Genomic DNA, 13,668 nt, shown 5'->3' with positions numbered 1-13,668 from the left:
AAATGGTGATTAAGACTGTGAGCCCTATGTCAGGCAACTTGATTACCTTGTATCAACCCCAGCGCTTAGAACAGTGCTTGGCACATAATAAGTGCTTAACAAATACCATAATTATTATTATTTGCATAAGTGCTGTAGAACTGGGGTGAGTTTCCAAGTGAAATGCTTAAGGGATACACCGCCAAGTGTATAGAAAACACAAAAGGGTGCTGGATAAGGGAAGCAAAGGGTGTAGTCTGAGAAGACCTCTTGGAAGAGATGTGATTTTTAGAAGGGTTTTGAATTTGGAAAGAGTGGTGAACTGTGGTTTATGAAGGGAGAAGGAACTCCAGGCCACAGGGATGATGTGGGATAGATGGGATTGAGGAATAAGAGAGAAGGTTGGAATGTGTGTGTGTTTAGCTGGGTTTTTTGCTATGGCACAGTGGAGAAGCAGTGTGGCTCAGTGGAAAGAGCACAGGCTTTGGAGTCAGGGCTCATGAGTTCGAATCCCAGCTCTGCCACTTGTTGGCTGTGTGACTGTGGGCAAGTCACTTAACTTCTCTGTGCCTCAGTTCCCTCATCTGTAAAATGGGGATTAAGACTGTAAGCCCCACGTGGGACAACCTGATTCCCCTGTGTCTACCCCAGCGCTTAGAACAGTGCTCGGCACATAGTAAGCGCTTAATAAATACCAACATTATTATTAATGCTTCTGGAATGATCATTCTTAACTGATTCAATAATATGGATCTATTTCCAAGCTTTAAAGCTTGGCCCCCAGGATTTTATCTATATAGTCGATGTTTGATTATACAGGAAATGATGACCCACTTTAGGGATTATCCAAGATCATCTTCTTCTACATGCCTTTTGATCATTTTAATGATTATTTTTTTAAGTATCTTTCACAGAAGGAATAGAAGGAGAAGGTAAAATACTATCAATTAGTTAAAGTTCAGCAGAAAGCGGAAGTTGTAATGGATTTGGGGGTATGGAGAAGCAAAGTTTATCTGGTTCATTTTTCTTGTCTCCATTGCACAGATAATCAAGACCTGACTAGATAACTAAAGCTGAAAGTACTATAAACAAGAATATGCTGCAAATACAATATGGTACCCAGCATAAAATTCCCCCAGGGTCTTAGTATTTATGCTGGAAAAGAATAAACTGGTGAGAGGACAGATTGGACTTCCCCACTGATTAAATATCTTGCTATTCTTTTTAAAAGCTATGGACATCCATTGCAGGCTGTTGACATGCTCTACAACCTATTATAAGTATCACTTAGGGCCTCTAAGCTCCAAGTCTCTTCTGTCCCTTCATTTGATCTTATTTATTGAACGCTTACTGTGTGCAGAGCACACAGAGCACACTGTGTATTAAGCACTGTACTAAGAGATGTAGTACTGCAGTCCAAAAAAGCATCAGTAGCAAAATTGAGCAGTGGTTTAGTTGACCTACACATAAACCTGCCTGTAAATTAAGCAAGCCACTTCTGTATATTTTCAGTTTTCAAGTTATTTTACTGGGGCCTGTAATCTGAGAGAAGAGCTTTTGCAGAATCAGAAGATATCAGTGCCTACTAAGGATAGGTTGCTTTCCAACAGTGTTTTTCAACCAGTGGAGATTGAGTGTAATTTCAGAGAATTCTAGGTAGTCCTCGAACCAACTCCCATAAGTAAATTGTAACATTTACATTGTTGAAGCAGGGGAAAGGTAAGTTGTTCTCTTCAGAGAAATAAGTGGGTCTCTAATATAGATGATCTGTGTCCTCTAGACTGTACGTTTGTTGTGATCAGGGAATGTGTCTACCAATTCTGTTATATCATACTCTCCCAAGTGCTTAGTACAGTGCTCTGCACACAGTAATGACTCAATAAGCAATCACTCAATAAATATGACAGATTCTGATAAAGTTTGTTCCATTACATGTTCTATTCCTTGTTCATTCCTTATCTTTCCATATGGTGTTTTTTTTCCTTCCTTTTCCTTTTTCTTTCTTCTGCAAGAACTCCTCCTTTCCTTAACTTTCACCGACTCTTCTTTCATTCTTTCCCTCCTCCGTCTTGCATGTTTTATTTTTCTCTTTTTCTCCCTCTCTATTCATTCAGTCGACTTTATTGAACACTTACTATGTGCTACCTAATGCTTTGTCTCTTTCTTGCCTTTTCCACTCCCTAGAAACCCCATTCCTGTCCCATTTTGTGCTCCTAATAAAAAGGTCTCATCAGTGATTATTTCAACTTGTTTTGTCCAATTGAAGTATTTCCCCCAGCTTCTCCTGGACCTCTTAAAAAAAGCATCACTTTGAAGGGATCAGTCAATCAATCTATCATATTTATTGAGCACTTATTGTGTACAGAGCACTGTACTAAGCACAGACACATTCCCTGCCCACAGTGAGTTTACAGTCCAGAGGGGCATATTTCTTCCCTGTTGAATTTTAAATTAGGGTTTTCTTGAACTAAATTTTATATTTTTCACACTTCACTAGAGGCTATTTAATCATTATTCTTCTAAAAACCAGAAATATAGTGTATACTTTTGGCTTTGACGGTATTCACTTTTGCAAGTCACAATATTGACTGATGCACTTTTCTCACCTTCATAGCATGATCTGTTCTGCAAACTTTCCTTCCCTTGGGTGATTATAAAATCTGAGCTGCTTAAAATGTTTTCTTCAACTTTATAACCCTCTATGATAACATTTGATGCCAAAAAAAGTTTACCAACCTAGAATTATTCAAAAAGCACCGTTGTTTTTTAAAAAAAGGGGCTGTGCCAAGTGGTGCTGAAATTCTGATTTAGACAGGGTTCATAGTACATAATTATTTTCGACTTTGTGATTTTTTTTCAGCTTTGTGCTAAATAATATTTCAAGTATACAACAGGATGGACTAGAAGATCCAAGAGTTTCTATGTGAATCCCAGCTAACATCTTTTTCCTTCTAAGCTCAAACTAATCTAACATGCTTTCATAGCATGTAGCTGAAGCTAAAAAAAATATAATTTATAATCATGGATGTCACCATTTTTATTAAAAATCTGTAGCTACAACAAATGAAAGAAGTAATTAGCTGTACACCAAGATAAGTGCTAAAGCCTTCTTCTATATTAGGCAATGAGAATCATGCTCATTCATCTCAATCTATCTATGACTGGTCTCTTCTCTAGCCTGTAGTTCTGCATAATACTATTTCTAAACTTTGTATCGGAGCATCCTTTGAGATTCTGGCATATTTATTAGTCTCCAACTACCTCCTGATGATATTCCTCTCTATATATATACATGTGCTATAGACATGTACTATAAGTTTATATATACTTATTTAATGGTATTTGTTAAGCATTTACTGTGTTTTAAATGCTGGGATAGATAAGAATAACAATACTAATAATACTCTGTATTTTTTAAATGCTTACTGTATGCAGGTCACTGTACTAAGTGGAAGAGTACATTATGACAGAGTTTACAGTCTAGAAGAGACAGACAATACGGATATACTATGTGTTTGTATAGAAGAGCTGGGTGACTGAGGGAGGGGTGAATAAATGGTACAAAGTTCAAGTGTGAGGGACATGCAGAAGGGAATGGGAGAAGAGGAAATAAGAAATTAATCAGGGAAGGAGTAGATTAGAATTGAATCTCCATTTTACTGTTGAGGAAACTGAAGCACAGAGAAGTTAAGCAACTTACCCAAGGTTTCACAGAAGTCAAGTGGCAGAGCCGGGATAGGAACCCAGATTTCCTGATTCCCAGGTGTGCTTTTTCCATGCCATAAATGCCGTGCTCATTTTGACTCTATGATTTACTTTTTAAAACACTTCCAAAGCCTTTTGCATCCCTTCTTGTTAGAGCTATCATTTTGTGATCAATTTAACCAGTGTAAGGCACTGGACAGAAGGTTTCCACATCAGTTCCCAGTAGCAAACCACAGTAATATTTCAAGCACTAACAAATCTCAGTGAGCTATCAGGGAACACTACTTGTCTTGACTCTAAGCTTGTTGTGGGCAGAAGATGTATGACCCCTACTTGTCTAGACTGCAGGCCTGTTGTGGGAAGGGACATGCCTAATAATAATAATAATAATGTAGGCATTTGTTAAGTGCTTACTATGTGCCAAGCACTGTTCTAAGCGCTGGGGTAGACACAAGGGAATCAGGTTGTACCACGTGGGGCTCACAGTCTTAATCCCCATTTTATAGATGAGGGAACTGAGGCACAGAGAAATTAAGTGACTTGCCCACAGTCACACAGCTGACAAGTGGCAGAGCAGGGATTCGAACCCATGAGCTCTGACTCCAAAGCCCATGCTCGTTCCACTGAGCCATGCTGCACCCTCTCAAGCACTTAGTAAAGTGCTCTGCTTACATCCATAAATGAATACCACTGATTGATTTTTTATATGGTTCTCCTACCTAGATCCTTCATTCATGTATTTTTAAGGTCGAGTTTGCTATCCTGGCAACTCTTCCCCAGTTAATTTCCATTCTCCCCATCCAATATCCCCCAACTGTCATTTCAACACACCCTCACCACCTAAGAAATTAATATTTCACAACTCCCTAGAAGTGCTTTATTTTCCCTATCTGCCCTCTGCTCTGTGTCTACTATGCACTTATCTGTGTACTCTTTAAGCACTTTGTTACTCACCCTAGAGCCATAATACTTATGTCATTATCGTTCTACTCTACTATTTCTCCCAAGCCTAATTTATTCTAATGTCTCTCTCCTTCTGTGTGTAAATTCCCTCTGGGCAGGGATTGTATCTGTCAACTCTGTTGTACTTTCCCAATCGCTTAGTAGAGTGCTCTGCACTTAGAAAGTACTCAATAAATGCCAGTGATTGATTTGATTATATATTCTATTGCTTTCTTCTATGTGTAACCTATGTCAATGATGCTTTCACTAGATTTTAACCTCCTTGAGTGCATGGATTATGTTTAGTAATAATAATGGTGGTTTTGTTAAGCACTTATTATGTGTCAAGCACTGTTCTAATTGCAGGGGTAGATACAAGTTAATCAGATTGACTACAGTCCCTGTCCCACAAAGGGCTCACAGTCTTAATCCTCATTTTACAGATGAGGTAACTGAGGTACAGAGAAATGAAGTAACTTGTCCAAGGTCACACAGTAGACAATTGTCAGATCCGGGATTAGAACCCAGCCCGTGACCTTTCCATTAGGCCTGTTTACTAAAACTACTATATTTTCCGGCACTTAACTCAGTGCTCTACACACAGTAGACTCTCAATAGATTCTGCTGATTGATTAATTCTAGGTACAAAAGACAGTTCAGCTGGATCTGTTTTATTTTCTATAGGGAAAATTAACTGCATGGCCAAATTTAATTGATGGTTAAATACCATGTGAATCTTTTGGGTTGTGGAATGATACATTTCAGGGTTCATTCATTCATTCAATATTATTTATTGAGCGCTTACTATGTGCAGAGCACTGTACTAAGCGCTTGGGATGAACAAGGCAACAGATAGAGACAGTCCCTGCCGTTTGACGGGCTTACAGTCTAATCGGGGGAGACGGACAGACAAGAACAATGGCAATAAATAGAGTCAAGGGGAAGAACATCTCGTAAAAACAATGGCAACTAAATAGAATCAAGGCGATGTACAATTCATTAACAAAATAAATAGGTAACGAAAATATATACAGTTGAGCGGACGAGTACAGTGCTGTGGGGATGGGAAGGGAGAGGTGGAGGAGCAGAGGGAAAAGGGAAAAAAGAGGGTTTAGCTGCGGAGAGGTAAAGGGGGGATGGCAGAGGGAGTAGAGGGGGAAGAGGAGCTCAGTCTGGGAACGCCTCTTGGAGGAGGTGAGTTTTAAGTAGGGTTTTGAAGAGGGAAAGAGAATCAGTTTGGCGGAGGTGAGGAGGGAGGGCGTTCCAGGACCGCGGGAGGACGTGACCCAGGGGTCGACGGGATAGGCGAGACCGAGCGATGGTGAGGAGGTGGGTGGCAGAGGAGCGGAGCGTGCAGGGTGGGTGGTAGAAAGAGAGAAGGGAGGAGAGGTAGGAAGGGGCAAGGTGATGGAGAGCCTTGAAGCCTAGAGTGAGGAGTTTTTGTTTGGAGCGGAGGTTGATAGGCAACCACTGGAGTTGTTTAAGAAGGGGAGTGACATGCCCAGATCGTTTCTGCAGGAAGATGAGCCGGGCAGCGGAGTGAAGAATAGACTGGAGCGGGGCGAGAGAGGAGGAAGGGAGGTCAGAGAGAAGGTTGACACAGTAGTCTAGCCGGGATATAACGAGAGCCTGTAACAGTAAGGTAGCCGTTTGGGTGGAGAGGAAAGGGCGGATCTTGGCGATATTGTAGAGGTGAAACCGGCAGGTCTTGGTAACGGATAGGATGTGTGGGGTGAACGAGAGTGACGAGTCAAGGATGACACTGAGATTGCGGGCCTGAGAGACGGGAAGGATGGTCATGCCATCCACGGTGATAGAGAAGTCTGGGGGAGGACCGGGTTTGGGAAGGAAGATGAGGAGCTCGGTCTTGCTCATGTTGAGTTTTAGGTGGCGGACCGACATCCAGGTGGAGACGTCCTGGAGGCAGGAGGAGATGCGAGCCTGAAGGGAGGGGGAGAGGACAGGGGCGGAGATGTAGATCTGCGTGTCATCTGCGTAGAGATGGTAGTCAAAGCCGTGAGAGCGAATGAGTTCACCGAGGGAGTGAGTGAAAATGGAGAACAGAAGAGGGCCAAGAACTGACCCTTGAGGAACTCCAACAGTTAAAGGATGGGAGGGGGAGGAGGCTCCAGCGAAGGAGACCGAGAATGACCGGCCAGAGAGCTAAGAGGAGAACCAGGAGAGGACAGAGTCCGTGAAGCCAAGGTGAGATAAGGTATGGAGGAGGGGGTGATGGTTGACAGTGTCAAAGGCAGCAGAGAGGTCAAGGAGGATTAGAATGGAGTAGGAGCCATTGGATTTGGCAAGAAGGAGGTCATGGGTGACCTTAGAGAGAGCAGTCTCGGTAGAGTGGAGGGGACGGAAGCCAGATTGGAGGGGGTCTAGGAGAGAATGGGAGTTAAGGAATTCTAAGCATCGATTGTAGACAACTCGTTCTAGGATTTTGGAAAGGAAGGGTAGTAGGGAGATAGAGCGATAACTGGAGGGGGAAGTGGGGTCAAGAGCGGGTTTTTTTAGGATGGGGGAGACGTGGGCATGTTTGAAGGCAGAGGGGAAGGAGCCCTTGGAGATTGAGTGGTTAAAAATAGAAGTTAAGGAAGGTAGGAGGGCAGGGGCGATGGTTTTAATAAGGTGAGAGGGAATTGGGTCCGAGGCGCAGGTGGAGGGGGTGGCACTTGCGAGGAGGGAGGAGATCTCCTCTGAGGATACTGCAGGGAAGGATGGGAAAGTAGGGTTGTAAGGAGAGTTTAAGAACAATCAAGCTATTCAATTCTTATTTTATAGGTGGCTTAGATTTAGAGCTCACTAGGAAGAGCGGCCATGATTGATAATGTTCATAGTCAACCGGCTCCATAATCTAATCAGATTGCTAAATGACTGTGTTAAGGTGAGGCACCAGGGCACAATCCTCTCTATGGCTGTGCCTTTATTAGAAAGACACCGGGAGAAAGATTAAACTGTGGAGATTTAACAAACGGGACCATCCAATGATAAATTTTTTCTTACTCATTCAATAGCTTGCCATCTGTGGAGAAACCTAATTTCTCCAATTCCCATAAATTTTATAGAGGTCACATCATGGCTTAGTTGATGGAAAATCCTGATGGATTTTTTACATTCACTGATGTGTGAGCATAATTCTCTGGACCTTTTAGGTACATATACTATGTCTTTTCCAGAAAGACACTTCAGCAGATATATATGGCACCATGTGTGAAGTTACAAGCGAGGAGGCCTCTGACGTATGCCCATAATTGATTAATACTGTTGACTTATAGCAAGATGATAAAAATTCCAAATCGATGGGAAGTGGTAAACAAGGTGTCCTTCCTATCCATGTTAAGTGCAGTCGAACTAGAAACTGGTAGTTATACTACCATAAGCCATCTGAAAAATGTCTGAATTTAAACCAGGTTTAAAAGGGTTTAAAGGGTCTTAAAAGACCCCTTAAAATCACCAAGGTGTTATCTGCCATAATTTGTTTGTTGGTTTTTCTTTTGTTTCATTCATAATCTTGGGGTCAAAACATTACTGAAATTGACAAAAAAAATTTCTGTGGTCTGGATTTTCTCAGTTTGAATTAGATTTTCCAGTGAATCAATAGCTAAATCTACAAAGAACCAGTATTTGTTTATTTTAATGTTTTGGTAAGAAGTGTTTTTTCCCCAAATTCTAACATTAAGCACCATCCTAATATCAGTGAGGATTTGGTTTGCCAATAAGCATTATTTTTATGCAATTTGTTAAGTTCTTGTTATGTGCCAGGCATTGTACTAAGTACTGGTGTAGATACAAGCTATTCAGGTTGGACACAGTCCATGTCTTAAATGGGGCTCACAGTCTTAATTCCCATTTTACAGATGAGGTAACTGAGGCATAGAGAAGTAAAGTGACTTGCCCAAGATCACACAGCAAACAAGTGGCAGAGCCAGAATTAAAACTCAGGTCTTTCTGATTCCCAGGCCCTTGGTCTATTCACTAGGCCATGCTGTTTCTCACCAGGCCACACTGCTTCTCAGCAGGCCACACTGCTTCTCATGAATGACAGAATGAATGACTGGATGAATGATTTAAAGATATCATGAAGTCAAAAGTCAGGTCCTATGTGTGGACCAATGAATCAGGAAATAGGTTAATGTATCATTATCAGTGGTATTTATTGTGTGCAGAGCACTTTAGTAAGCTCTTGGGAGAGTACAGTTCAAAAGAGTTTGTAGAGTTATTCCCTGACCACAATGAATTTCCAATCTAGAAGACTGCAGTGTTAAGTGGCAACTTGGTCTTCCCTGCCAGTCAAGAAATCAATCAGATTTGAATGCTGATTCTGGGCACAGCAAAATACTAAATCCTCAAGGAGTACAATAGAAGAAAGATTCTTGTTCTCATGGATTTTACAGTCTAAAAAATGTGTGCCACATCTGCCCAAATTGACAGATCACTGTCAGTAGCTTCACCCTTGTATGTGGAAGTCAACTATATAATATTTTCATACACTGGTCTTCTCACTATTATCAGGCTTTGGTTTTGCAAACCCCATCTTAACCTGGTTTTCTTTCTACCTGAGACAGAGAAGTTAAGTGATTTGTCCAAAGTCCCAGAGCAGGCAGGCAGCCGAGAACTCAGGTCCTCTAACTATTGGGCCTGTGCTCTTTCAACTAGACTATGCAGCCTCACCCGTTTTTCTCTCTTTCTGACGTCTCTCTCAAAGTTTTCCTGCTGCAGTGAAAATGAATAAACCAATCTTGACTAAAAATCTGTCATCACAAAGTTTTACAAAGATTGCTCTGTAAGCCATGGTTTCAACATAGACTGACACTGTTTAAACCTTAGTGTGTTCTAGCCTGTTTTAATGGGCTTTGAAGGCACTAAAATCGTCTCTCAATACTGTCCTTTAGTCCTTTAACCCAGAGATTGTCAGGGCTAGATTATCATCTCTATTCCTTTATTGCCTTTCAGTTCCTGTTGGAGATGTCAAAAGATCACTTATTTGTTTTTCACTTTCTCTGTGTCCTCGGGCCAAAACCTCTTACAGTGAACTTGAAGGCCTTGTTATGTTTTGAGGGATCTGGGTTTTCCAGCAAAACCTAACTCTAGAATTTCGTGCACAACATAAAGAAAAATCCATAATGTATTATTTTTGATAATTTAGCATTTTGCCGTAAAACTATTCGCCATAGATAATGAAACATAAAATAGCTCCTAGCACTCATGATTAGTCCCACAAAGTACATAAACAAAAATGCACCCTGATACTGAACGTTTCAAAATCAGCAGAGTTACTAATGGTTTGTGAGCTTTACCCAATCCACTTAAATACATATTTATACACATATATCTTGTCTTCTATTTATTCTTCTTTCTTTCTGCAAGTTCTTCTGAGTCTGTTTCCCTATCAAAGGTCCTTGAGGACAGCAATAGTTCTACCTTCCAAGCACTTAGTACAGTGCTCTGCACATAGTAAGCACTCAATAAATACTACTGAATGAATGAATGCCTTTATTGTACTCTCTCATTAAGTACAGTGCTGGTCACAGAGTAGGTGCTCAGTATATACTATTGATTGAAGCAGTAATGGTAATTAAGTTCTTTGTGCAGAGCATTGAACTAAGTGCTGGAAAAAAAAACACAGGCAAAAATTAGATAAGCCCATGGCCCTCAAGTGGCTCACAATGTAAAAGTAAGGTACCAACTTATATCAACTACAATAGCCCTTATACAACTACTGGAGAAGTTACTGCAGCATTCAGGGCTGTAACAAAATGAAAATCTACTGGACCCAATAGTAGACCTGCTGAGCTCTACAAACATTTATTTTAATGTATTTGTTAAGTCCCTACTATGTGCCAGGCACTGTTCTATGTGCTGGTGTAGATATGAGGTCGTCGGGTTGGACACATTCCCTGTCCCACATGGAGCTCACAGTCTTGATCCCCCTTTTAAAGATGAGGTAACTGAGGCACAGAGAAATGAAGTGATTTGCCCAAGGTCAATTGGCAGAACTGGGACTAGTCCCCTGTTCCTTCTGACTTCTGGGTCTGTGCTCCATCAAACGAGGGGATACCCTACTTAAACATTTAAACATGCTCTTCTGGAGATGCCACAGGATTTTTAAAGCTGTCCTCATCAAAATCACCATCTTCAAGAGAATTGAGAAAGATCTCGTTTTCCACTGCTTATAACATCATAGCCAGAGTATTCCTGGATTGCTACCTGAAGAATATTGTCAGGCAAATACCACCCAAATCTCACAGCATCGTCTTTTTACCACATCAGAGGAAAAATTCAGAGACTAACCTGAAGACATAATTGCAGTTTTCATAGATTTTTGTGAAAGCATTTTACCTCAAAATGTATAAAATAGATATGGGAAGAAGCAGGGCCTAGTGGAAAGAGCACAGGCCTGGGAGTAAGAGGACTTATTCTCTGACTATATCCGTCAGACTGACTAATCCAGATTCTAATCCTGACTCTGCCACTTGTCTGCTGTGTGACCTTGGGAAGTCAATTCACTTCTCTGTGCCTCAGATCCTTCATCTGCAAAATGGGGATTCAGTACCTGTTGCCTCCTCCTACTGTAACTGTGAGCGCCATGTGGTTGAATATCTTGGATCTACCCCAGCACCTAATACAGTAGTTAGCACATAATAAGTGCTTGACATGTACCACAATAATTAATAGATATGACCTCTAAAAATTGCTTATTAAATTTGGCTACCATGAGAAATACATTCTGAAATCATCACATGGCTTTTGGGTCAGAGCTAAAAGCTCATTGTGGACAGGAAATGTGTCTATTATTATATTTTACTCTCCCAAGCACTTAGGTCAACATTCTAAACACAGTAAGCACTTGGGAAATATGATTGAATGAATGGATGAATGAATGAAAGCTGAAGGTGCTGGTTTGATCATTTAAACCAGTAAAATTTAACATATGCTCATTGGGTCTGTAGTTGGAAACTTTTTGGAGTAAAAGTTGGAGTAAAAGATGGAGTAAAACCCTTATTTCCTTTCCTTATTGATTTCCTATTACAACCCAGTCCACAAACTTAGCCCTACTAATGCCAACCTACTCACTGTACTTTAGTCTCTTCTCTCTCTCCACGAGTCCCTTGCCTACATCCTCTCACTGGACTGGAACTCCCTCCCCCTCCACATATGACAGATCATCACTCTCCCCACCTTTAAAGCCTTCTTAAGCTCACATCTCCTCCAAGAGATCTTCCCCAATAAAGCCCTCATTTCCCCTACTTCCTCTCCCTTCTGTGTGGTCTAAGCACTTGGATCGGTACCCTTTAAGCACTTGATATTCACTCCACGCTCAGCCTCATAGTACTTATATACATATCTGTTATTTATATTAATATCCATCCCTCCACCTCTAGACTGTAACCTCCATGGGAGCAGGGAACAGGCCTACCAATTGTCAGCACTCAGTAAATAAACGGATTGATTGATAAAGTAGAGATGGGATTTGGATGGTCCTTTTTTAACTCATTTGATACAACACGATCCAGTTGCAGGTGTTTCTGCACTTTTGGGAAACTCTTCTACCTCATAGGCTCAGAGTAGTGCCGATGACGCCATGTTCAAAATGGCTAGTTTTTAGTGTCTTGTCTGTGCTAAGACCTCAACAGCATATTCACATTCTGCTTTCCCTTGTACTCAAAGAAATAGTGATCCCATTAGGATTATCTATCTATCTATCCAAATCACTATTGGAGAACAGCTTCAGTGAGAGGTTTGAAATATTTGTTTTGAATATTTTCAGAATTTCTAGACAGCACTCCTGATAAAACTATAATAAGATTATATCTTTTAAAGGGCCTATCGGTGAATATGATTGAAATTCAAATTAATCGTTGATCATGCTAATGACTCCTATGAGTTTACTTCTAATGTCCCTGATCGTATTTGATAGTTTGGTAGATGACTTTGTATTTCACTTTTCATGGAAGTGCCAGTATTTAAAATGTTCTAAATGTGACTTCCTGAGACTATTACTGAACTTACTGCATATCTTTATTCAAAATAGGCATTCATATTGAATGATGCTGCTTTAAAATCTATCATGCTTTAAAAAGCTCTTTACAGGAAGCCTATTAAAATAAATTGCACATTATATGTAATTATTATTGCTGTAATTGAATAGGTTTGGTTCTATCAATCTTTCCATTAAAATAATAGTTTTTAAGTGGATTCTGAGAAATGAATCCCTTGTACTTCTCTTAAGAATCAATGTGTGAAATTATTCTATTAGAAAATTGAAAGTGTTTGTTTTTTTTAAAGCTTTGCAGTAAGGGAGCAGCTTTAGGACAGCCCTTTGAAGCATCGGCTGAAGACATTTCAAGTATCGCTAGTTTTATTGAAACAAAGCTTGCTACCTGTTACTTACGGATGAAGAAACCCGAACTTGCATTAAATCATGCACACAGGTAGGAGGAAATATTGATTGCTAATATTAATAATCATTGTGTTTATCACTTGGAATATAAGTGGAATATGAATAAACCCTGAGTTGGGGATATTAGGCTATTTTTTTTTCCTGGAGGTCTTGAGTACTTCTGAATGTTTTGTGTGTAGCTGTGTATTTCTAAGAGTTTTGCTTATCCCTAAGATGTCATTTTTGCTCAGTGCTCACTAATGACTCAGTCCTACAAGTAAATTAGGCTCCTAGGGAAATGTGTTTAGCACACCACTGATGCAGTAGCTGGTGATAAAAGAGTACTTGAGGACACTTTTATATGTCACATTAATGAACCAAAAGATTCTATAGTGTCCCAAGATAGTTGATTTCCCCTCCAAGTGCTTAACTTATTTTCAGACTGACTTTTAGAACAAAATAAGAGTCGACTAAGAATTAAGCAACAATGACTTTTTGTGGTGAAGCAAAGCTCTCTAAAGAAAAACCAAGCCATCCTCCCCTGTCTCTCTGAGAACACCAATCTCTGGAAATTCACTCAGTCATTTGTATGCAGAGCGCTGTACTAAGTGTCAGGGTATACTTAGCGCTGAGGAGAGTACAATACAACAATAAGCAGA

At 40.4% G+C, this 13,668-nt stretch overlaps 1 protein-coding gene across 2 annotated transcripts in view; it reads left to right on the top strand.

The window, feature by feature from the left end:
* The window catches only part of SPATA16 (spermatogenesis associated 16), a 221,093-nt gene that overhangs the window by 55,304 nt on the left and 152,121 nt on the right, over positions 1–13,668 (top strand). For both annotated transcript variants that reach the window (XM_029046862.2, XM_029046814.2), the window contains exon 3: positions 12,916–13,061. In XM_029046862.2, the coding sequence (XP_028902695.1) occupies positions 12,916–13,061 (146 nt within the window). The remainder of the gene's footprint in view (positions 1–12,915; positions 13,062–13,668) is intronic.

Source organism: Ornithorhynchus anatinus, chromosome 1 (assembly GCF_004115215.2).
Source record: "Ornithorhynchus anatinus isolate Pmale09 chromosome 1, mOrnAna1.pri.v4, whole genome shotgun sequence".
In the NCBI taxonomy this organism is placed as follows: domain Eukaryota; kingdom Metazoa; phylum Chordata; class Mammalia; order Monotremata; family Ornithorhynchidae; genus Ornithorhynchus; species Ornithorhynchus anatinus.
Note: the sequence above shows the minus strand (reverse complement) of the source record. Positions and strands in the feature narration are given on the sequence as shown.